Here is a 25,328-nt window from a genome sequence, read left to right as displayed (position 1 = left end):
AGCGTCCTGGGACCTCTGCTGTTCCTGATCTATATAAATGACCTGGGTGACAATCTGAGCAGTTCTCTTAGGTTGTTCTAGTAAGGCCATCCGAAAAAACAGTATCAGTTGCAAAGCAATTTAGAAAAGATTGCTGAATGGTGTGGCAGGTGGCAGTTGACGCTAAATAACGAAAAGTGAGAGGTGATCCACATGAGTTCCAAAAGAAATACGCAAGGCTGTCAATTCAACTAAGTACCTGGGTGTTAAAATTAGAAACAACTTCAGTTGGAAAGACCACATAGATAATATTGTGGGGAAGGCGAGCCAAAGGTTGCGTTTCATTGGCAGGACATTTAGAAGATGCAACAAGTCCACTAAAGAGACAGCTTACACTGCACTCGTTCGTCCTCTGTTAGAATATTGCTGCGCGGTGTGGGATCCTTACCAGGTGGGATTGACGGAGGACATCGAAAGGGTGCAAAAAAGGGCAGCTCGTTTTGTATTATCACGTAATAGGGGAGAGAGTGTGGCAGATATGATACGCGAGTTGGGATGGAAGTCATTAAAGCAAAGACGTTTTTCGTCGCGGCGAGATCTATTTACGAAATTTCAGTCACCAACTTTCTCTTCCGAATGCGAAAATATTTTGTTGAGCCCAACCTACATAGGTAGGAATGATCATCAAAATAAAATAGAAATCAGAGCTCGAAAAAAAGGTTTAGGTGTTCGTTTTTCCCGCGCGCTGTTCGGGAGTGGAATGGTAGAGAGATAGTATGAATGTGGTTAGATGAACCATCTGCCAAGCACTTAAATGTGAATTGCAGAGTAATCATCTAGATGTAGATGTAGAAGTCCATCTTTTAACCTGTAATGTTTGCCTCCTGTGTTACGTGTTTCTCCACTTTGGCATCTGGTCACGTGAGGCTGTGAACTGTTCATGGCAGTACCGTACTCTGGGCTTGCAGCTGCGCTGTACCACATTGCTCGCAAGGTGATCCCACTGACCTGCCGAAGGCGCTGAAGCTGTAGCGGAGGTGGCCCTCGCCGGGGCCGCCGTCGTCGCTGAGCTCGGGCTCGGCGGGCAGCAGGAAGACGACCTGGTAGTCGGGCACCGAGACGCGCGCCCCGCCGCCGAAGTACCACGCCAGCTCGTCCGCCGTCATGTGCTCGTGCAGCGCCTGCCGACAAACGCGTCACACCCAGCTGCAGCAAGGCATCAGCGTATTTCAAACGAACATTAACGGCCTGGTAGTACCAGAAGAACGTGATAACGGCCAAAGGCCCAGTGAAATGTGGTTACTGTCATCTTGTGGTGCAGTTCTTCTTGTTGTCTCCGTGCTTGCTAACAAAATGGGATGAGAAGTTCCGCCTCATGCAAGACACCTTTTTTCTTTTGTTTCACCCATACATGTTTCAGCACTTTTGTGCTATCATCAGTGGGTTTTATTTTTATTTTTAACTGTAAATTTCTTGTTAACATATTAACATTTTCGTCGTTTACAACATTATGTAAAGGTTGCATTTATAACTTAATTGGCGAAAAGTAACATACCTTACATTATATTATTGTCCTCTTGTTTTGGTAGCTGCTATGCTACACAATATACAACATGTCATCTGCAAACAGCAAAACGTAATTTATTTTCTATTTGTTATGTATTTACGAACGGAAATAAGACTGTATCACGTTTTCTTTCAGTAACTTACAGTTTTAAAGTTACTGTCGTCACAGGAATGCTTGCATGCCTCATCGTTACTTTTAACGAACCATTGGGCTTGAGGAAAGGTAACGACGTCAGTGAGGCAGTTCTGACGTCGAGCTTGATAACAGAAGCAACATACATTCATAGAATTTGTCTACTTAGAAAAAGCATTCGCCACTGTAAAACGGTACAAGGTTTTTGAAAATTCTCCGTAATTCATAAGCTAAAGCTACAATACGGGTAATATAAACCACATACAAGGAACAAAAGGGAAAAATAAGAATGGAAGACCAACAACGAAATACGCCGATTAGAAATGGCATAAGACAAGGATTGAGGGAAATAGAAAAATAGACTAAAGTAAACAGGAGTAGCAGGAATGAGATTAACAATAAACTTAACATCAAAATTGGGGACAACGAAGTAGACAAAGTTAATGAATTCCTCTAGCCTGGAAGCAAAATAACACGGGACGGCCGGCCGCGGTGGTCTAGCGGTTCTAGGCGCTCAGTCCGGAACCGCGCGACTGCTACGGTCGCAGGTTCGAATCCTGCCTCGGGCATGGACGTGTGTGATGTCCCTAGGTTAGTTAGGTTTAAGTAGTTCTAAGTTCTAGGGGACTGATGACCACAGATGTTAAGTCCCATAGTGCTCAGAGCCATTTGAACACGGGACGATGAAGCAAAAAGGATTTTTTTTGTTTTCAACTTCTTATTGGTTTAACGCGGCCCGCCACGAATTCCTCTCCTGCGCCAATCTTTTCATCTCAGAGTGACACTCGCAACTTATGTACTCAATTATTTGCTGGTTCTGCTCCAGTCTCTGTCTTCCTCTACAGTTTCTACTCTCTGCAGCAGTGATTCCCAACCTTTCTTAGACCATTACCCGTGATGAACGCAGTCACACATCAGCTAGTACCCCCCTCCCCCCCCCCAGCCATCTGTTATCCTTACCCCATCTCCACATTATCGCCAACTTTAGCACCTAACTAAATTCTAGAATAAACGACTTTTCTTAGCAAACTTTTATTTTTAAATTGATAAAAAATAAATTATATTTACTTCGTGTGGGGGAGGAGGGGATTGTTATAATGAATGACGAAGGAATCTGTGGTGCAACGCAAGTGCTATCCACAAATTCTTTTCAGATAAGATAGCTAAACATCCACAGCGAGGGTAGACACGTGTTACAAAACATATTTCCCCTCCATTACTCATTTCCATTGCAGCACTTGCTTGACTTGCACACTGCAACCCCATTTAAAATCAAACAAGTTCAGATGTGTCCAGTATATTTACCATTCGTAAATCACTTGATAGTTGCACTGCTTACATTGGAACTGGCAGAAATTGGAAGACTACAGGCTGTTAATGCTTTGTCTCTCAACACTCTAATAATAATAATAATACTGTGTACAGCACTATAGTAGCCCTTTATAGGTACTAAGGTGCTGTGTTGTCAAGTAATTCATTTATCTGTTAGGAAGCGAGTAATAAACCAATTTATGGATTACTGCGGGCACCATCTACAACTTGGAGAAGACATTTTCTTGAGATATTTAACATTTGTTACGTATATGTCTCACTTTTATCATAAGTGATTTGCGGGGCAAAGCACAACATATGAGTGTAGTGCGTGGACTATATAAGGAACCTGTAATCTCCACCGCATTAATGCTATTAATTGAGAAAAATTAATTAGTAATAACTTACATAATCAGTATTACAGTCTTACAAAACTGTGATATTAGTAACGATATTTTGAAAATAATTTACTTTCCTGACTGAAACAAAATCGAATCCTTTAGTTTTTACCCCTCATAAAATTTCATTTTACCCGTCAGGGGGTAATTACCCCCAAATTGGGAACCACTGCTCAACATATTCTTCTAGGACCGTGGAAGTCATTCCCCCATGAGTTAACAGATGCCCTATCATCCTGTCCCTTCTTCTAGTCAGTGTTTTCCATATATTCCTTTCCTCGACGATTCTTCGTCAAATTAAGGCTTATGTTAGATACTAGTAGACCCCTGTTGACCAGTGCTGGTCTGCTTTTATGTCCTCCTTGGTCCGTCTGTCATGGGTTATTTTCCTGCCTAGGTAGCAAAATTCCTTAACTTCTTTTACCTCGTCGACACACATTTCTCGGTATTCTCATTTCTACTACTTGTCATTACTTTGTCCTTCTTCGATCTACTCTCAGTCCATATTCTGTACTCATTAGACTGTCATTCCATTCAGCAGATCCTTTAATTCTTCCTCACTTTCACTCAAGATATCAATGACATCAGCGAATCTTACCATTGATATCGTTTTACCTTGTATTTTAATTCCACTACCAAAACTACGTTTTCCTTCAGACATTGATTCTTCGACCTTTAGAGTGAACAGTATGGGTGAAAGACTGCATCCCTGTCTTACAATCTTTTTAATCCGAGCACTTCGTTCTTGGTCTTACTGTGTTATTATTCCCGCTTGGTTATCGTACGTATTGTATATTACCCGTCTCTCCCTATAGCTACCTCAGAATTTTGAACACCTTGTATTATTCTACATTATCGGACGTTTTTTCCAGGACGACAAATTCTATGAACGTTTCTAGATTTTTCTTCAGTCTTGCTTCCGTTATCAACCGCAACGTTAGAACTGCCTGGTGCCTTTACCGTTCTTAATGCCAAAGAGATCGCCATCTATCAAATCCTCAGTTTTCATTTCCATTTTTCAGGATATCGTGTCAACCACTTGAGTGCCTGTGCTTTAAAGTTGACCTTGCGATAATTCTCGCTCTTGTCGGCTTTGCTACCTTCAGAATTGTGTGGATTATGTTTTCCCACTGTCCAATGATACGAGGTGCTACAATAAAATAATGAGACTGATGTGAAAAAAAATGTTGCTTACCGTTTTAGTCAAGTTTAGTGTTGTCTCCTTCAAAGTAGTTTCCTTCTGATTGCACACACTTTTTCCAGCGCTTCTGCCATTGATGGTAACATTTCTGGAACTCATATTCTGTAATATCCACCAAGACCCTCGTCACAGCTTTTTGGATATCTTGTGTGTCCCTTGACCACCGTTTTGACTCTTGGAAATAGAAAAAAAGTCTCACTGAGCGATATCTGGTGAATAAGGTGGCTGTGGTAGTACTGAAATTTGTTTTGTGGTTAAAAATTTCTGTACTGACAGAGTAGTATGGGATGGCGCATTATCGTGATGCAGAATCCAAGTATCAACAATGTTTGCACGGACACGAAGAACTCTTTTACGAAGTCTTTCTAAAATTTCTTTGTAGTAATATTGCTTAACTGTCTGTCCAGGAGGCACCCACTTTTTATGAATAATTCCCTTGGAATTAAAGAAGCACACAAGCATGAATTTCACTTTTGACTTTGACATGCGAGCTTTTTTTTTTTTTTTTTTGTCTGTGATCCCTTTGAGCACCATTGCGAACTTTGGCGTTTTGTCTCTGGATCGTACTGAAAAAACCAACTTTCATCACCAGTGATAAAACGGCTCAACAATTCTGGATTGATTTCCATTTGCTCTTACAGATCGGCTGCCACGTTTTTCCGTGTTTCTCGCTGTTGTGGTGTGAGATTTTTGGGGACCAATTTTGCACAAATCTTTCTCATACCAAGATCTTCAGTTATTACTAGACCAACCGTTTCTCGATTGATGTTCAGTTCTCCTGCAGTCATTTTCACTGGTAATCTTCGATCAGATCATGCGAGTTCACGCACCCTGGTCAAGTTGACATCCGTCCGTGAGGTTGATGGTCGTCCACTGCGGTCTTCATCTTGAGCATTCGTTCTGCCTACACTAAACATTTTATGCCAACGAAAAGCTTGAGCTCTTGACATAACCTCCTCTCCAAAAGCCTTCTGAAGTTGTCGTCGCGTTTTCACCCAAGTTAATGCAAAAAGAAATCGCAATAGTATGCGGTTCCATTTCCGTGACGAGAGACACAAACACGTGCTAACTTATTACAGCACAACTCACGACTAAGCAGTTGCATCGATGTGCCGCTTGGACTAGAAGCAGCTTATAGAAAAAGGGCAAAGATATTGTGCCTACGCAAGCCTGGAGGGTTGTCACATCTCGCAAAGAAAATCAGTCTCATTACTTTATTGTCGCACCTCGTATATCACCAGTCTCATACATTCTACACACCTACGTGATAGTTGTTTTGTTGCTACTTCCCAAATGATTTTAAAAATTCTGTTGAAATGTTATCTATCCCTTCTGCCTTATTTGATCTTAAGTCTTCCAAACCTATTTTAATTCCAGTTGTAATACTGGATCCCCTATCTATTCCCTATCAATTCCTGTCTCTTCCTCGGTCACGTCATCAGGTAAGTCCTCCCCAACATAGAGAGGGACATAGAATGCAGATTAGCTCATGCGAAGAGGTCACTCTTGACCAAGAGAACTCAGCTAGTAAGGCAAGTAAATGAAAAGGTTCTCCGCAGAATCGGCGAAGAAATGAACATGTGGTAATTTCTGACAAGAAGGGACAGTATGATAGGATATGTGTTGCGACATCAGGGAGTAATTTCCATGAAACTAGAGGGAGCTGTAGAAGGTAAAATCTGTAAAGGAAGACAGAGATTGCAATACAAGTAACAAATAAGTGAGGATGTAGCGTGCACTCTGTGAAGAGATTAGTACAGAAGAGGAATTCGTGGAGGGTATGATCGAAGCAGGCTGAAGACTGATCGAGGAAACATGCAACTACCCGTGCGGTTAAAGGCGCTGCAGTCTGGAACCGCAAGGCCGCTACGGTCGCAGGTTCGAATCCTGCCTCGGGCATGGATGTTTGTGATGTCCTTAGGTTAGTTAGGTTTAACTAGTTCTAAGTTCTAGGGGACTAATGACCTCAGAAGTTGAGTCCCATAGTGCTCAGAGCCATTTGAGCCATGCAACTACGTCGAACGAGTATCTGTGGAGAGGCCAGACTAACATATGATTCCAGAAGGGAGGGAGCAGCGTTTTCAAAAGTCACAGGTTGTAACAGTCTAGAAGATTAATCGGGCTTTTTCAAATTAACTAACATGGCTTTGCTACCTCGATACTGCTGAACAACTTAACCAAAGTGGACATTGCAGCTATTATATTTCTCGACCACATGTCGCTCTACCGCATGATTTAATAATGACTGAATCTTCACAGGTAAAAAGCTCTACATAAAGTAATCTCCCATTAGGATTCCATGGAGCGACTGCGCAAAGATTAAATCTGTGTGGAATATTGTGGAACAGGAAATAGGTGAGTCGCTCTGTGCACAAGAAATTATCACTATTGAAATGAACGATAATGTTGCGACTGATAATTCACAAACTGACATTATTTTTAGTAATACGTTTCTAAACGTAGCACCTAAAGCAGGGTTATATGGTCCAGTTGAAGAACCAAGAGAATATATTAATGTCAGTCCACAAAACTTTAAGGAGCTGTAAGTAGCATCGATATCCTTCACTGAAATTAATAGAATTATAAAAATTGTTAAAAAAAAGCTCGTAAGGTGATGATGGAATTAAAAAAAAAATTCTGAAGAGCTTTTGTAGCTTTGTATGTCATTTCTTAGTGGTGTATATATTGCTTCAATGGTACAGGACATTTTTCCAGACAGATCTTTATAAGAAAGGTGACAAGATTGACTTAAATAACTGCTGTCCAGTTTACGTATTAACATCCTTTTCCAAAATATTATAATAAGCAGTGTACTCAAGACCAGTCGCATATTTAAGTACAAAATATTTTACTTAGACCATCACAGTTAGGATTCCAGAGGCGTTGGTCAACTTTTTACATAATCACCCACCAGATATTACAAGACTTAAATAATAACGTGTCACCAGCGGTTTTTTTATCTTACCAAGATGTTTTAGTGAGTGTATCATGTTATCCTCTTAGAAAAACTTTTGTTTTGTAGAAATGATGGCTTTACTAACAACTGGTTTCAGGCATTCATATCAGAGTGCAAAAAGGTTGTGATCAATAATTCAAACAATGTGAGAAAGAGTGGAAATAATAGTGACTGTGGAGAAATCCCACAGGGTTCCATTTTAAGTCCATTCCCATTCCTTACACGAATATATGTGAATCAACTTCCACACATCAGTCATTAAGCAGTATTAGTACTTTTCCCGACGATACCAGTCTTATAATAAATCTCATTTAATATAAGACAACAAAATGAATTGGTGATGACGTTCTTCGAAGAATTATGAAGTGGTTATCAGAAAAGAGGCTTCCTCTAAATTTTCATAAAACTGTAGTCATACCAACAATTGATGTAGAACATGGCCATGAGTCAGTAAACAGGGTAGAATCTCCAAATTTTTAGGTTTACATATTGTTGGAAACTTCAACTGGAAGAAGCATACTACTAAACTGATCAAACAGGTAGGTTCAGCTACTTTTTCTCTTCGTGTAATTGTTACTCTGGGAAGCAAAATGAATCAGCCTCCAAACATATGTTGCTCATTTTCAATTAACAATGTCTCGTGGAATAATTTTCTTTGATACCCTATCTCTTAGAAAGTAAATACTGATTGCTCAAAAGCGTGCAGTAAGAATATGTGGTGTCCACCCGCAGTCAAACTTTAGGTACCTCTTCAAGGAATTAGCCGTTTTTACTGCCCCTTCACAATACATATACTCGCCCATAAAATTCGTTATAAATGATAAATCACAGTTTGTGAAGTATAGCGATGTCTATATGTATAAAACTAAAAGAAACAATTCCCTTTATTATTAGATCTGTCATTGGTTCAGTAAGGAGTTCATTATGCATCAACAAAAATTTTTCATCATATTCCTAACATTACAAAATATATAACAGACAGCAAAGCGAGTTGTAAGTCTAATCTAAAACGACTTATTCTAGACAAGTCTTCCTATTTTATAGGAGAATTTTTATTTAAAAATGGCAGCCTGTAAAAAGAAAACCTCGTTTTTAAGTGTAGTTGCATGGGTCGGACTCAAAAATGCATACGTTCATTAGTACTGGAACTAATAATGTATACGTATAATGTAAACTGTCCTGTTCCATATCATTCTGATGGCAAAAATCTTTCAGATGATCTATGGGACACGTAATTAAATATTCAACAAATGGGATGTTGTCAGAAGAATTAAAAACTTAAGCGTTTTGTCGGTGACATAATAATCCTATTAGGAGCGGAAATTGACTCGAAGATCATATGAACAGAAAGAAAGAGCTTATAAAATGAGCAAGAACAGAAGTACCAAAAAACTTCAACACCTTTTAGTATGTTCTGAGTCGGCAGACAGGTCTTTTTCCGGAGCAAATCCCTGTCCGGAAATGCCTAGATTCGGCGCTGAAAGGCGTCGTAATTTGAGGACGGTAACGTCACGTCTTCTTGGAGGTGTATTTGGTAGCCCATAAAGTTATGAAAGCCATTAGCCATCAGTGTAAAGTGGCCGCAGTGACTGCGTGTGCCGAACGCTTTATATGGTGAGCGCAACAGCAAACCGGTAATTTTTCGTTTCGGGACCCATGTTCGGTAGTTCTTGGTTTGGACACTGTAGGTTGTCAAAGTTAGAGGTAATTTCATTATAGTTATGGGACAATATTCCACATTTCGTTCCAAAAATCCAACAAGAGTATCACACCATGTAGTAGGTTACTAAATGGTTTAACCGCTTTAACAACCACCCTGACTGCAGAGTGCACTTAGACGGTTTAGAGACTGACGCACACTGTGAAATGTGTGTGGCTTTGTGCTCGTTGCGACTGCAAAGTAGGTCAGTACGTTAAGGTCCTCGCCCAACGTCATAGGAGTAACATATACCATAGTATTCCCAGTAGGCCTACCACACACAAAATAAACACGAGCAACATTTGGTGAGCGTGAAGGAGGTAGAACAGTTACCAGGTAGAACAGTTCTCTCTCTAGCAGTCCATTGATCTAGCGACCATGTCGTTTCACCATTTGCATAAAAATGAGTTGGAGCTCCGTCATTTTGCAGCCAAGATACATGGAGAATGCGTGCTGGCACCTAATCTACTAATGCAGAAGAATATCTCTCAGAAAAATTGGGTGTTTCATTCTTACTATTCTTGGTTGGTATTAGATGCGCCCAGTGATCTTCTTCTTCTACATTTAAAGATTTGGCCATTCGTCCCTGTTCCCTCTTCCCCTTTCACTGCCATCTCGTTCTGGAACTTCCTTTTGGTTGGTAAGGCATGACTTGACTTGGTATGCGGTCCACATTCATCCTTTGTAGATGATCTTTCTATAACGTTTTCCTTATTTCATCATATCAATATTATAAATATCTAGTAGATTTCTAATATCCTCGCTTCTTATATTCCCTTCCCTGGTAACATCTCTCACTTACCTGAGGTATCTCATTTCCGCTGCTTATAGTTTACTTCTGTCACGTTTTACGGAGTTCATGATTCACTTCCATACAACAATACAGTTGTAGCCACGATTTTATAAAATTTTAATTTTGTTCTGGAATGCTTTTTTGATTCCTTATATTGACTGATATTTGTTAGTCTTATGTTCTATATCCTTGTTCATACAATAGCTTACATCGTATTCCACAAAATTATAGCTGGAGACCTGCACAAGGGGGTTTATCTATCACTATTTTTTAGGGAATTGGCTATTTCCCATTATGAGCCATAATATTAGTTTTGTTTATCTGATAGACTGATTGATGTGGTTTATTCGGTGATTTTTGTTGTTCATTTTCACTTGCTTCCAAAATTCTTACGTTATCCATGTGCATGAAGATATTAACAAATTTATTTCTATTAATCTGTACATGTGGATGTACCCCCTGTCTTCAGTTCTCGATCCAATCATTTATATTCACATGAAATAATGTTGGTGAAAGGCTATAGCCTTTAAGTCCGTTATTGGTACTGATTCCTTCAGTTTTACTATCGCAAATTTTTATTATTTTTGTACCCTTGAACAAGCTTTTTAAAGCTTCAGCAAGATGTATAGGCTATCCACCTTCAGTCATTATCTCCCACAGTTTCTTTCTATTCGCACTGTCATTGGAATGAAAGTAAATCTAATCTAATTTCTAATCCAATCTAATCAAAAGCATTTTGGAAATCAATGACAACGACATATGTCTCTACATTGACATCTCTAGAATTCTTTTTGTGGTTAGCATAAAAATTTCACTGCATAAATGACCTTTTTCGAATTCACTTTGTTCTTATATTAGGGGAGTGTCTCTCATGGTTTTTATAAGATTATTAATTATTTTTATAGGCTGAGATTTGGAGGCTAATTGCTCGGTAACTTCCACAATTCTTTCTTTCACCTTGTTTAGAAATTCATATAACTTCTGAAGTTTTCCAAGAGCTCGATATTTTACATCCGTGCCAACATTCATTAAATAAATATAATAATTTAAAATCACAAAAGGGACCAGCAACTGTTCCAATTTCCGTGTTAATACCATCTGGTCCACGTGATTTCCTGTTGTCATACATTTTAAAACTACTTGCAGTTCTTATTTTGTGAAGAAATTCACGGTACTGTTATATACTGTCATGTCCTCTTCCTTTAATTCTCATCACAAATTATCCCAGGCAGTGCGGTGCTATAAATACCACTGAGCAAGTCGTATTCATTGTAGATAGTTCAACCACTATTGTTACCTGGTTTTCTGTAGCTGATTCTTCATTTATGTGGCCATGCTATTCGTAATTCCTCTACAATCACTACAGGATTTTAAAACCATTTGTGCAACTACGAGAAAGTGGGTATTATATCACCATACGCCTTCCGTTTTATTGGTGTGAAACATCGTCAGTGGAGGTATTCTATGTCTGTTTTTCGCTTACTTCAGGAAGAGTAGTCTGCTACCACGATTATGGGGTATTCCTTCGTTTAGCGACGCTGTTATTTGCACAACCTCAAGTCTGTTTGAATCACTACACACTTCTTCATGTGAAATACTACACGATATAGCACCACTCGTGCTATAGTATATGGTTTCTATACATGCATGTACATGGTGTTTCATAATTCCTATTGCAAGTTTCTAGAGGCTGTACAGTGTACTTGGTAGACAAATATCTGTAAAGGAACATATTTCTCTAAGTGTACCATTTAGATACATAATAAGTTAGAAGATAGAATTTCTTCTGCACATAGCGGAGACAATGAAGTCCGACCAGCGTGCTCTACAGGAGCCCATGATAGGGTCAGTGTTGTGAGTAATCGTCGTGGGGTTCTCTTCTACGTGACAAAGGATGTCATCTCCAAATTTGAGAGTGCGGGGTGCCCTTGAAGAACCACAGTTGACCCTTCCAGTTGCGATATCACCAATTGCTCGCAGCCGTTGCTGTAGTACGCAAAAAGTGGTATTTGACGCCATAATTTCAATTATTATCTTAGAAAATTGGCAAATGAGAGGCAAACCTACGTTTTTAGTTTTTGTAAATTCGGCGACAGCTTTTGACAATGTCTACCGGAATACATTCTTGAACATTCAGTAGACAGCAGACACAAAATACAGGGAGTGAAAGGTTATTTACAACTTGTACAGAAACCAGACACCAGTCGAGAGGCGTGAAAGGCAAGCAGTAGTTGAGAAGGCAGTGAAACAGGGTTGTAGCCTATCTCTGATGTTATTCAGTCTGTGCACTGAGAAAGCAGTAAAGGAAAGCAGGTAGAAATTAGGAAAGTGAATTTAAGTTCAAGGAAAAGAAACAAAAACTTAGAGGTTTGGCGATGACATCATAATTCTGTCAGAGACAGAAAATGACTCTGAAGAACAGTTCAGGGGAACAGTTGTCTTGAAAGAGGGGCTTAAGATGAACATTAATAAGAGCGAAACAAGGGTAATGGAATTTCAGTCAAATAGAATGAGACGATGTTTGAAAAATTAGATTAATAAATGAGTCACTAAAAGCAGTAGATGAGTTTTGCTGTTTGGTCAGCAAAATACCTGATGATGGCCGAAGTAGAGAGGATATAAAATACAGGGTAGAAACGGAAAGAAAAGCGTTTCTGAAGAAGAGAAACATGTTACAATAAAGAGCAGCGGCAAGAAGGCGCAGTTTTCAGATGCGATTTAATGTTTCAAAAGGACCCAATGCAAAAACCATTCGCAAGCTCTTCGGCAAATTTCAACGGACAGGCAGCGAGGTTGATGACCTTAAGGGGGAATTTTGATCCCGGACAATGTGTAGTTATTTCTGTAAAAGTTACTGCGGTTTCTGAAAATATTCAGCAGACTCCAAGGGAATCCGTCCGAAGAACTGCACCAGGGAATGGTTTGAAGCGTTCCAGCACGCAGGAAATACCGAGACAGAGCCTACAGATGTTTCCATTCAAAATCCAAAGCCACCAGCCCATACCTCTACGAGCACTGCAAAAGAGTGTCGACTTTGCGAACCAGACCCTCACAATATTAAATATTGAATGATTTGATGCTGGCTGCATCTGGCTCACAGATGAAGCACACGTCCTCTTGAATGAATTAGTGAATAAACAAAACGGTGATTCTGAGGTTCCGAAAATCGCTATTTGTGTATTGTCCCAAAGTTACTGTTTGGGCTGAGGTATGCAACAGAGGCATTGTTGGCACTTTTTTCAAATGATAAACGGTAACTGAATGTTACTTTGCAATTTTGTAACAGTTTGTTACCACACAGCTAGCGTTGGAGAATCGACCATACACCCAGTGGTTTATGCAATATGGGGCCAGACCACATCGCACCGAACATGTGTTTGATGAATACTTCGAGAACAGAATCATTGCTTTGGATCATTGAAAATTTACTGATACTTGGATGGACTAGCCTCAATATTCACGAGTAGTGGGCATTTCGCAAATATTCCGATGTGACTGCAAAGGTTACATGCAAAGGACAAGTTCAATTATGCAAGGTGATACTGTACGAGCTGAACAACGCACAGCCTCACCTGTAACCAGCTTTTTGAAATATTTCGAAATTCTGTATAACTTCAGTACAAAATTCTTACAGCTTTACAATAAACACACCTTTGGTTACACTCGCCTGTCAAGCGTAGTTTTCGAAATATATAATTTTGAAATCAGGAACTCCTTCGCTGGCCATTCTGACACACCTGGACATGGAACGCGACTTGTGATGGTCCCTGGGCATTAAAAAGGCGAGACATGGTCCTTAATACGGTGTGTAATTACCACGGACAGCAATGCATGCTCTACAACATTTTCCCATGCTGGACACGAGGTTGGTAAGGATATTTTTCGAAACAAGGCCCCGGAAGTAGACAACATTCCATTGGAACTACTGACAGCCTTGGGAGAGCCAGTCCTGACAAAACTCTACCATCTGGTGAGTAAGATGTATGAGACAGGTGAAATACCCACAGACTTCAAGAAGAATATAACAATTCCAATCCCAAAGAATGTAGGTGTTGACAAATGTGAAAATTACCGAACTATGAGTTTAATAAGTCACGGCTGCAAAACACTAACGCGAATTCATTACAGACGAATAGAAAAACTGGTAGAAGCCGTCCTCGGGGAAGATCAGTTTGGATTCCGTAGAAATATTGGAACACGTGAGGCAATACTGACCCTACGACTTATCTTAGAAGATACACTACTGGCCATTAAAATTGCTACACCACGAAGATGACGTGCTACTTACGCGAAATTTAACTGACAGGATAAAGATGCTGTTATATGCAAATGAATAGCTTTTCAGAGCATTCACACAAGGTTGACGCCGGTGGCGACACCTACAACGTGCTGACATGAGGAAAGTTTACAACCGATTTGTCATACACAAACAGCAGTTGATCGGCGTTGGCTGGTGAAACGTTCTTGTGATGCCTCGTGTAAGGAGAAGAAATGCGTACCATCACGTTTCCGACTTTGATAAAGGTCGGATTGTAGCCTATCGCGATTGCGGTTTATCGTATCGCGACATTGCTGCCCGCGGTGGTCGAGATCCAATGACTGGAATCGGTGGGTTCAGGAGGGTAATACGGAACGCTGTGCTGGATCCCAAAGGCCTCGTATCACTAGCAGTCGAGATGACAGGCATCTTATCCGCATGGCTGTAACGGATCGTGCAAGCACGTCTCGATCCCTGAGTCAACAGATGGGGACGTTTGCGAGACAACAACCAACTGCACGAACAATTCGACGACGTTCGCAGCAGCATAGACTATCATCTCGGAGACCGTGGCTGTGGTTACCGTTGACGCTGCATCACAGACAGGAGCGCCTGCGAGGGTGTACTCAACGACGAATCTGGGTGCACGAATGGCAAAACGTCATTTTTTCGTATGAATCCAGGTTCTGTTTACAGCATCATGATGGTCGCATCCGTGTTGGGCGACATCGCGGTGAACGCACATTGGAAGTGTGTATTCGTCACCGCCATACTGGCGTATCACCCGACGTGATGGTATGGGGTGCCATTGCTTACACGTCTCGGTCACCTCTTGTTCGCATTGACGGCACTTTGAACAGTGGACGTTACATTTCAGATGTGTTACGACCCGTGGCTCTACCCTTCATTCGATTCCTGCGAAACCCTACATTTCAGCAGGATAATGCACGACCGCATGTTGCAGGTCCTGTACGAGAGTTTCGGGGTACAGAAATGTTCGACTGCTGCCCTGTCCAGCACATTTTCCAGATCTCTCACCAATTGAAAACGTCTGGTCAATGGTGGCCAAGCAACTGGCTCGTCACCATACGCCAGTCGCTATTCTTGATGAACTGTGGTATCGTGTTGAAGCTGCATGGGCAGCTGTACCTGTACACGCCATCCAAGCTCTGTTTGACTCAATACCCAGGCGTATCAAGGCCGTTATTACGGCCAGAGGTGGTTGTTCTGGGTACTGATTTCTCAGGATCTATGCACCCAAATTGCGTGAAAATGTAATCACATGTCAGTTCTAGTATAATATATTTGCCGAATGAATACCCGTTTATCATCTGCATTTATTCTTGCTGTAGCAATTTAAATGGCCAGTGGTGTAGATTAAGGAAAGGCAAACCCACGTTTCTAACATTTGTAGACTTAGAGAAAGCTTTTAACAATGTTGACTGGAATACTCTCAAATTCTGAAGGTGGCAGGAGTAAAATACAGGGAGCGAAAGGCTATTTACAATTTGAACAGAAACCAGATGGCAGTTATAAGAGTCGAGGGGCATGAAAGGGAAGAAAGGGTTGGGAAGGGAGTGAGACAGGTTTGTAGCCTCTCCCTGACCCTGACGTTATTCAATCTGTATATTGAGCAAGCAGTAAAGGAAGCAAAAGAAAAATTCGGAGTAGGTATTAAAATCCATGGAGAAAAAAATAAAAACTTTGAGGTTCGCCGACAACATTGTAATTCTGTAAGAGACATAAAGGACTTGGAAGAGCAGTTGAACGGAATGGACATTGTCTTAAAGGAGGATATAAGATAAACATCAACAAAAGTAAAACGAGGATAATGGAATGTAGTCGAATTAAATCGGGTGATGCTGAGGGAATTAGATTAGGAAATGAGACACTTAAAGTAGTAAAGGAGTTTCGCTATTTGGGGAGCAAAATAACTAATGATGGTCGAAGTAGATAGGATAGAAAATGTAGACTGACAATGGCAAGGGAAGCGTTTCTGAAGAAGAGAAATTTGTTAACATCGAGTACAGATTTAAGTGTCAGAAAGTCGTTTCTGAAGGTATTTGTATGGAGAAGCTTTCGAAATGTGGTGACACAGAATAATGCTCAAGATTAGATGGGTAGATCACGTAACTAATGAGGATATATTGAATAGAATTGGGGAGAAGAGGAGTTTGTGGCACAACTTGACTAGAAGAAAGGATCGGTTGGTAGGACATGTTCTGAGGCATCAAGGGATCACCAATTTAGTATTGGAGGGCAGCGTGGAGGGTAAAAATCGTAAAGGGTGACCAAGAGATGAATACACTAAACAGATTCAGAAGGATGTAGGTTGCAGTAGGTACTGGGAGATGAAGAAGCTTGCACAGGATAGAGTAGCATGGAGAGCTGCATCAAACAAGTCTCAGGACTGAAGACCACAACAAACAACACTTCCATCAGCGCAGTTTTCAACTGCTGGATCATCGTTGGTGCAAGTGGACGAGCGGTAAAACGTCCCCTCCACGCATCCCACATCTACTCGTTGGTAAGACAGTGAGTCCATTCGCCGAATATCCTCTCTTTCCAAGAGCTCCTTCAATCACGCTCTTCGATGCGGTGCACTGACCACTCGACCTACTATGAGACTGTACTCCTTTCCCTTGCGCGTCTTTTCAGGGTTGCATTCGACCCTAACATTATTTTTACGCATGACAGTGCACGACCTCACCGAACATTATCTAGCGAAAGTGGGTCAATGTGTGCGAAATTGATTAGATAATACGGGATAAGACGTTGGAAGTGCCTGACACATTCTACAGAGTAACATGATTTCCTGATCTCTTAAGCAGACTGAATTATAATCCATGCTACAGTTGACAGAGGCGTATAGTTCTCAGGGAGCCAAAAGTGCCGGCTGGAATGGCCGAGCGGTTCTAGGCGCTACAGTCTGGAACCGCGCAACCGCTACGGTCGCAGGTTCGAATCCTGCCTCGGGCATGGATGTGTGTGATGTCCTTAGGTTAGTTAGGTTTAAGTAGTTCTAAGTTCTAGGGAACTGATTACCTCAGCATTTAAGTCCCGTAGTGCTCAGAGCCATTTAAACCATTTTTGAGACAATATTGCCAGCGGATACTCTATTCTCCGCACAGCACTGCATTGAAATTCCTGAACGACGACTCTTATATGCACCTGTTAGTCTAAAGACATTCTCAGTTACAACAACAATGGACATGGGTCCATGCTGACTTAAAAAAGTAACAACGAACAGGTGATCCACGTTCAAGTCATGCACAGTTGCTGTTAAATCCTGTTAGTGGCTGTGTTAGGATATGTCGTCTTCCAGCTGATTACATTCTCAGCAAATACCATGTGTGACTGGGAGGAGCTAGGGGTGGCAGTATTAAGAAACAAAACTTCTGCAACAAAACATAAACGGAAAATTTAAAGTAAACATAATTAACCAATGGTTCCGCATGAAAATTTTTAGGATTGTGATTCTGAATTTTAGTCTATAATATTATGAGAATATGGATAAACTGTCTTCCACAACAATTTCAATTTTCTGTAGAGTATGTACGCTGGAATTTAGTTGCTAAAAAACCTATAATGTTGATAAGCAATAACGTCACTTGAAGTTATACTGCAAACATTAATGAATACATCAAATGTGACGGCATATTTGGCCGTTAGAAATTTTCATAACAGTAAGCTAAAATCGTTCATTTTCTTTTAAATGCCTTCTTTGGAATCATGAAGCCAGCGCATGAACTTTTACAAGAATCAAAGACTTATAAGCGAACGCCTAGCATGTATAGTTTCTACATTTATCCCGCGATTAAAATTAGTTGCCACGTGCGCATTTACGCCTAAAACAAAAGCGAATTATTGAATTCTGAACTAGCGGAAAAAGTGCAAAACATCTTTACAGAAGCACAAGAAATACATGTACCAATGTTAATGCAATAGCAGGCAAATGATTATATAACACGTTTAATACACAGTAAAGACGACAGCAGGAGAAACGGTAAGTAACACGCTAAAACGCGATGTGGTAGCGATTTTCAGACTGAAGAGAAAGAAAGACGGAAAAACAGAAAACGTGTTGTTACTTGCAGTCGACATTTTGTATAAACTACGGTACATAAAACACTACCAGAACTAAATACCTATATGTGAGGTAAGTTATAAGTAGCTATCTAAATTTATAACATATCACTGGATGCCTAATTTTTATTACAGCATAGTCCATGGCTCAACTATTGGCTTCGGCCGAATGCGTAAATAAAAGTCAAGTTATCATCCTTTTCTACATAGGAATACTTTCGATCTGAATTTCGTATCCAAAAGTCGTTATCATGTCACAATAACTTTTCAGACAGATTAACAGAAAAACTCATTGAAGATAACCGATAAACATGTATGGTTAAATGAAAAATAAATAAACTGTGTCTTCCATAAGACGGAATTCACATTGGTGATTTTCGTTTCCAAACACGGAAAGTAAGAAGAGCTACGATATCCAAAAGATCATTAAAGTAACACACAGACAAACTTCGCTGAGTGCAAGAGGAACCAAAATAAGCGAACTCGTGTCTCGACCGTTTCTAACAAAACAAAGCTTTCGACGTAATTTAGATGCCATTTAGTGAGCGGTAAGTTAATCATAATTGCTGGAATAGTTTATGGCGTCGTGGCTTCCAACTTTTGCGTCCTGCGTTCGAAAGTCGATTATTATTTTTATTTCATTTTTCATTCATTTTTCCATGCCAGTAGAAGCTTCCTAAACGAATGTCCCTTATCAGTTTAGGGCATATAAGGGCGTCATATAAATTGTAAAATTACAACTGGGTTTCAAAATATGTACCATACATTTATTATACATGTGTGTGGTGGTATTTCCTGGTATTTCCAGGGGTTACAATCTTTTCAGATTCTCATATTCTTGTATTTAATTCTTATATCAATGCATTATTCTTTTATTTTATTGTTACATTTATTCTTCATGAAGATGTGCTGCATTCCCTCGGATGATGCAGAAACATTCGAAACACACAAATTCTGAACACCACGAGCATCGGTCGAAGCCAGGTTTGCATCACCGACATTTCTTCGTATGTAACTCACTTGGGAAAAGAACGTCATAAGAATTGCGGAAGATTTCATTCATTGGCAATAATTTCGTATGAAACCACGCGTAACGGATCGTTTTGCCGAAAACCGGCGCATGCAGTTGATTATGAATCAAGATACACTATAGGAATTTTCCCGAAAAAACTTCAAACAATTTTTCCATTCATTTATTTTTTCCTTTCTTTTAAAATTAATTCAAATGACATACAGTTATTAGACGAATAAGGACAACGTTACTTCAATATACAATAGAAAATATTCGTGCAGTAATCTTCTATGGACGAGGATAGATAAATGAAAAACAAAAATGAAAATAAAAATAATGGTCGGATTTCGAACACGAGACGGAAGAGTTAAAAGTCACGAAGCTAGCCACTATACCACCGCTTCGGTTGGTCTGAATCACTTTGATCGTTATTTTGTCAGTAAAGGTAATCTAGCTGTGCGGCTGGTCCTGGCGGAGATTCGAGTCCTCCCTCGGGCGTGCGTGTGTGTGTTTGTCCTTAGGATAATTTAGGTTAAGTAGTGTGTAAGCTTAGTGACTGATGACCTTAGCAGTTAAGTCCCATAAGATTTCACACACATTTGAACATTTTTTTGGTAATCTAAGGATACCTCGAGACACGTGTTGCATATTTTGAACTCTCTTCTACTGAGTGAAGTTTCTGGCAAAACGGGTTATGGAACTTGCCGTGTTCTCATGAGATTGGTTGGCTGATTTGGGTGAGGTGACCAAGCAGATAGGTCATCTCTCTCATCGGATTAAGGAAGGGTGGGGAAGGAAGACGGCCGTGCCCTTTCAGAGGAACCATCCCGGTATTTGCCTGAAACGATTTAGGGAAATCCTAAATCAGTATGGCCGGACGCGGATTTGAACCGTCGTCCTCCTCGTGAGATGCTCCTGCCATCCGTACAACAGCAGAACTGCGGGCCGAGGAAACGCGAACCATACTGACAACTTGCTACTCTTGCAACGCAATGGTCCTAGTGTGGGACGACATGTGTAGCTGCTACACGAACGCCACAGAAAAGAATGGTATCGCCTACTTGCGTTAACTAAGGGCAATGCTTACCTCGACAACAGGTGTGAACGAAGCATCCGTGGTGACGCCGGCGGCTGCCAGCAACAGAAGAGGCAGTAGCAGCAATCGCCTGCAGGCGGGCATGGTGCAAAATGCGAGCCCCGGGCCGGCCCCCAGCTATATAGCCGTCATTACCTTGACAGTGGGGCGGCAGCGCTGGCGGTGGTGAGCTATCGTTACAGTGCATCACCGCTCCTCGCCGAACACCTGCCGGGGCAACGACCTGCGGTGGTCGTACAAACGGCGCGGCACCTCAGGAGACCACCGTCACCACTGCGGCCTGCTCTCGTCACACCTATTTGCCTGAGGTCGCAAACACCGGCCCCTTACACTAGTAGTAGGCAAATACACTGCTGGCCATTGCAACTGTAATAGGGATGGCGGTAATCACCGAAACAACCGATAACTGTTTAAGCGGACGGTTAAAACTGGTCAGAATAACCGGTTTGTGAAATAACCGATTTTCGATTCTTTATTTCTGTTACAGAAGAATGGAAAGCCGGTAGAAGTTGACCTCGGAGAAGATCAGTTTTTTTGAAATGGCTCTGAGCACTATGGGACTTAACATCTGAGTTCATCAGTCCCCTAGAACTTAGAACTACTTAAACCTAACTAACCTAAGGACATCACACACATCCATGCCCGAGGAAGGATTCCAACCTGCGATGGTCGCGGTTCCAGACTGAAGCGCCTAGAACCGCTCGGCCACGACGGCCGGCAGATCAGTTTGGATTCCGGAGAAATGTAGGAACACGCGAGGCAATACTGAGCCTACGACTTCTCAAAGATGATAGGTTAACGAACGGCCGACCACCATTTATAACGGTTGCAGACTTTTAGAGAAGTCTTTTGACAATGTTGACTGCAATACCGTCTTTGAAATTCTGAAGACAGCGGGGGTAAAATACAAGACGTGAAAGGATATTTACAACTTGAACAGGAACCAGGTGGCAGTTATAAGAGGAAAGCAGTGGCAGAGAAGGAAGCTAGACAGAGTTGTAGCCTATCCTCGATGTTATACAATCTATACATTGAGCAAGCTGTACAGGAAACAAAAGAAAAATATGGAGTAGGCATTAATGTCCGGGGAGGAGAAAGGAGGTTTGCCGATGACATTATAATTCTCTCAGACACAGCAAAAGACTTGGAAGAGGGAGAACGTCAAGAAAAGCAAACACGGGTATTGGAATATAGTCGAATTAAATCAGGTGACGCGAAGGGAATTAGATTAGGAAACGAGACACTTAAAGTAGTAGATGAGTTTTGCTATTTGTGCAGCAAAATAACCGATGATGGCCAAAGTAAAGAGGATATAAAGTGTCAACCGGCAATGACGAGGAACGAAATTCTGAAGAAGAAAAATTTTTTAAGACTGAGTACAGATTTAACTGTCAGGAAGGCTTTTCAGAAAGTATTTGTACGGAGTGTAACTGTCTATAAAAGTAAACATGGACGATAAACAGTTTAGAAAAGAAGATAACAGACGCTTTTAAAATGTGGTGCTACAGAAGAATGCTGAAGATTAGATGGGTAGATCATATAACGAATGAGGAAGTAATGAATAGAACTGGGGAGCAAAGAAATCTGTGGTACAACTTAACTAGAAGAAGGCATCGGTCGATAGGATATGCTCTGAGACATCAAGGGATCGCCGGCCAGTGTGGCCGAACGGTTCTAGGCGCTTCAGTTTGGAACCGCGAGACCGCTACGGTCGCAGGTTCGAATCCTGCTTCGGGCATGGATGTGTGTGATGTCCTTAGGTTAGTTAGGTTTAAGTAGTTCTAAGTTCTAGGGGACTGATGACCTCAGATGTTAAGTCCCATAGTGCTCAGAGCCATTTGAACCATTTGAACCATCAAGGGATCACCAATTCAATACTACAGGGAAGTGGAGAGGGAAGGGGGGAGTGGTTAAAATCGTAGAGGGAGACCAAGAGATGAATATAGTAAGCAGATTGAGAAGGATATACGTTGCAGTAGTTACTCGGAGATGAAAAGTCTTGCACAGGATCGAGTAACATGGAGAGCTGCATCAAACCAGCCACAATAACTACATCAACAACAACATTCCCGTTATTTCCTGTAATACATTTAGATATCAAACAAAGATTGAAACATTTTAACTCCTTCAGTTTCAACGTACGTAGAATCAAAATATTAAATGAAATAGGCAAATAAAAGAAAATTTAGGCCATCCATTGTTCCACTGCTTTTCTCGAAAAGTGATAAGTGGTTGACTACTACAAAAAATCACCAGTATTTTCCTACTGATTCCAATTTTTTGAAACTGTTCAAAAATTATGTAGTAATCGGAGATCATACCACTATTTGGACGTTACGAATATTCACTGCTAATGAGTGGAAACCGAAGTAGAAGAATTTTATTTTTCGCGCTAATTTGTTCGTTTTAAAGGGCTACAGGCGTGTTATGTAGACACAGGCAGCAGATCAGCTGCTGTCTATTTTTATTGTAAATATGAATTAACCGTTAAGTTTTATGTTTTATCCTTATATTGTGTCAAACGTTTGTTGTGGCTTCTGCCGTTTTTAATCTTTAAAAGCAAATGGAGCATTGCACTTCACTGATACAGCACTTCGTAACATACTTCCAACCTAAGGACGGTCTCATTCTGTACTACAACTGGTGTCCGAGGACGACAGTGAGAAACTACCACATAGACCAGATGGAGCAAGTCCTACGCACACCATGTATAACTTGATAACACTTACATTATTCTCTCTGCAGTGCTGTGCTAATTCTAATGCCTTGTGTTTGTTGCTCGTTTCTGTCGGCATTGTTTGCAAAATAGTACTGATCACTTTCCCATTTTCTATAATAACTCAATGCAAATATTACGAATAAAAATTAGACTTTCTTTAAAAAAGATTTATTTAAAGCCGCGCGGTCTGAGGCGGCTTTTCACGGTCCGCGCGGCTCCTCTCGTCGGAGGTTCGAGTCCTCCATCGTGCTTAGCGTAAGTTAGTTTAAGGTAGGTTAAAACTAGTGTGTAAGCTTAGGGACCGATGACCTCAGCAGTTTGGTCCCATAAGCCCTTACCACAAATTTTCAAAATTTCCAAATTCCCAATTTATTTAAAACCGAAAAATTTCACCCCTGCTGCTGTAACTGATTGATATTTCTGTTTTGTACCCGGTTATTAGTAAAAAATAAAAACATCAGTTATAACCGAGACCAAATATATACCGAAAAATACCGGTTATTCGGGACTAAAACACTGGTATCGGTTTTAACCGGTCGGTTTTTCCCATTCCTAAACTGAAATGGCAGGGAAGATACTAAATAATGAGATTTTACTTACTGTGCGCATACAGTGTACTGCGAACAACACTCGTGTCGCTGTGTTAGTCCCACCACATGTGATGAGTAACTGCCGAAGACATTTCGCGTGCTCTACCGCTCATCTAAAATGGTTCAAATGGCTCTGAGCACTATGGGACTTAACATCTATGGTCATTAGTCCCCTAGAACTTAGAACTACTTAAACCTAACTAACCTAGGGACAGCACACAACACCCAGCCATCACGAGGCAGAGAAAATCTCTGACCCCGCCGGGGTCGAACCCGGGAACCCGGGCGTGGGAAGCGAGAACGCTACCGCACGACCACGAGATGCGGGCACCGCTCATCTCATACTGACTTCAACGCCCGTTGTTCTGTAACATCTTAAAACAAGAGATGATGTAGAATCCAGACACCTCGTGGGTAACTGCGATACGGTCTGCCAAGGGGCTCATCGTATCTCTTAAAGAGAAGTTGGATACTACACTGACGGAAAAAAATTGCAACACTAAAACATAATTTATGTAGAGTAATGAAATAACGGGAATATAGTTTTCTAGGTAACATACTGTATTTAAGCGATTAACAGTGCGAGATCACATGTAACCGCTAGATAAGCCATTGAAAATGTGAAATGCTGGTACATTCATGACAGGTGTAACCGCCAGGCTGTTGAACGAAAACATGCAAACGTGCATGCATTGCGTTACGGTGGATGATGCTGGAGTTGTAGTCCGATGATGTCCCATATGTGCTCAACTGGAGACAGGTCTCGTGATCGAGTAAGCCAAGCAACAACATGTCGACACTCCGTAGAGTATGTTGGCTCACAAGAACGGTATGTGTTTAAAGCGTTATCCTGTTGGGAAATACCACCAGGAATGTCATTCATGAATGGCAGCACAACAAGTCGAATCATCAGAATGCCGTACAATTTTGTAGGCATCGGTGTGTCTAGCACGCAGACAGTTTGGTTGCACGCCCTCAAATGGCCTCCTTCTAACCAACAAACGGCCATCACTGGCACCGCGACAGAACCGGCTCTCATCACAAGACGCAACATACCTCCACTCTGTCCTCCAATGGCTCTCGCTTGACACCACTGAAGTCGCAAATGGTGGTTGTTTGCAGTCAGTGGAAAGCGCGTTACAGGGCGTCTGGCTCGGAAATGTCCTTGATGTAACCGATTTGTAATAAGCTCGTTGTGTCAGTATACTTCCACCTGGTGCCCAAATTACTGCTGCAGATGCAGTACGATGTGCTAGAGCCATACGCCGAACACGATGGTCTTGTCTCTGGGTAGTGCTATGTGACCGTTCGGAGCCCAGTCTTCTTGCGACTACACAGTCCCGTGACCGCTGCTGCCAGCCATCATGTACAGTGGCTACATTCCTGTCAAGTCTTCCTGCAATATCGCAGAAGGAACATCCAGCTTCTCGTATCTCTTTTACACGACGTCGTTCAAACTCAGTGAGGTGTTGATATTGGCGTCTTTGTCGCCGCAGAGGCGTTCTTGCCTAGCATGAACTCACCGCGTCCA

At 41.3% G+C, this 25,328-nt stretch overlaps 1 protein-coding gene across 1 annotated transcript in view; it reads right to left on the bottom strand.

The window, feature by feature from the left end:
* The window catches only part of LOC126260431 (A disintegrin and metalloproteinase with thrombospondin motifs adt-2-like), a 192,664-nt gene extending 172,092 nt beyond the window's left edge, over positions 1 to 20,572 (bottom strand). Inside the window, exons 1-2 of the mRNA XM_049957759.1 lie at positions 20,480 to 20,572; positions 988 to 1,160 (exon numbers count right to left, since the gene is read on the bottom strand). Coding sequence (XP_049813716.1) covers positions 988 to 1,160; positions 20,480 to 20,572 — 266 coding nt within the window. The remainder of the gene's footprint in view (positions 1 to 987; positions 1,161 to 20,479) is intronic.
* Positions 20,573 to 25,328: the final 4,756 nt, after the last annotated feature.

The sequence above is a fragment of the Schistocerca nitens genome, chromosome 5 (assembly GCF_023898315.1).
Source record: "Schistocerca nitens isolate TAMUIC-IGC-003100 chromosome 5, iqSchNite1.1, whole genome shotgun sequence".
In the NCBI taxonomy this organism is placed as follows: Eukaryota; Metazoa; Arthropoda; class Insecta; order Orthoptera; family Acrididae; genus Schistocerca; species Schistocerca nitens.
Note: the sequence above shows the minus strand (reverse complement) of the source record. Positions and strands in the feature narration are given on the sequence as shown.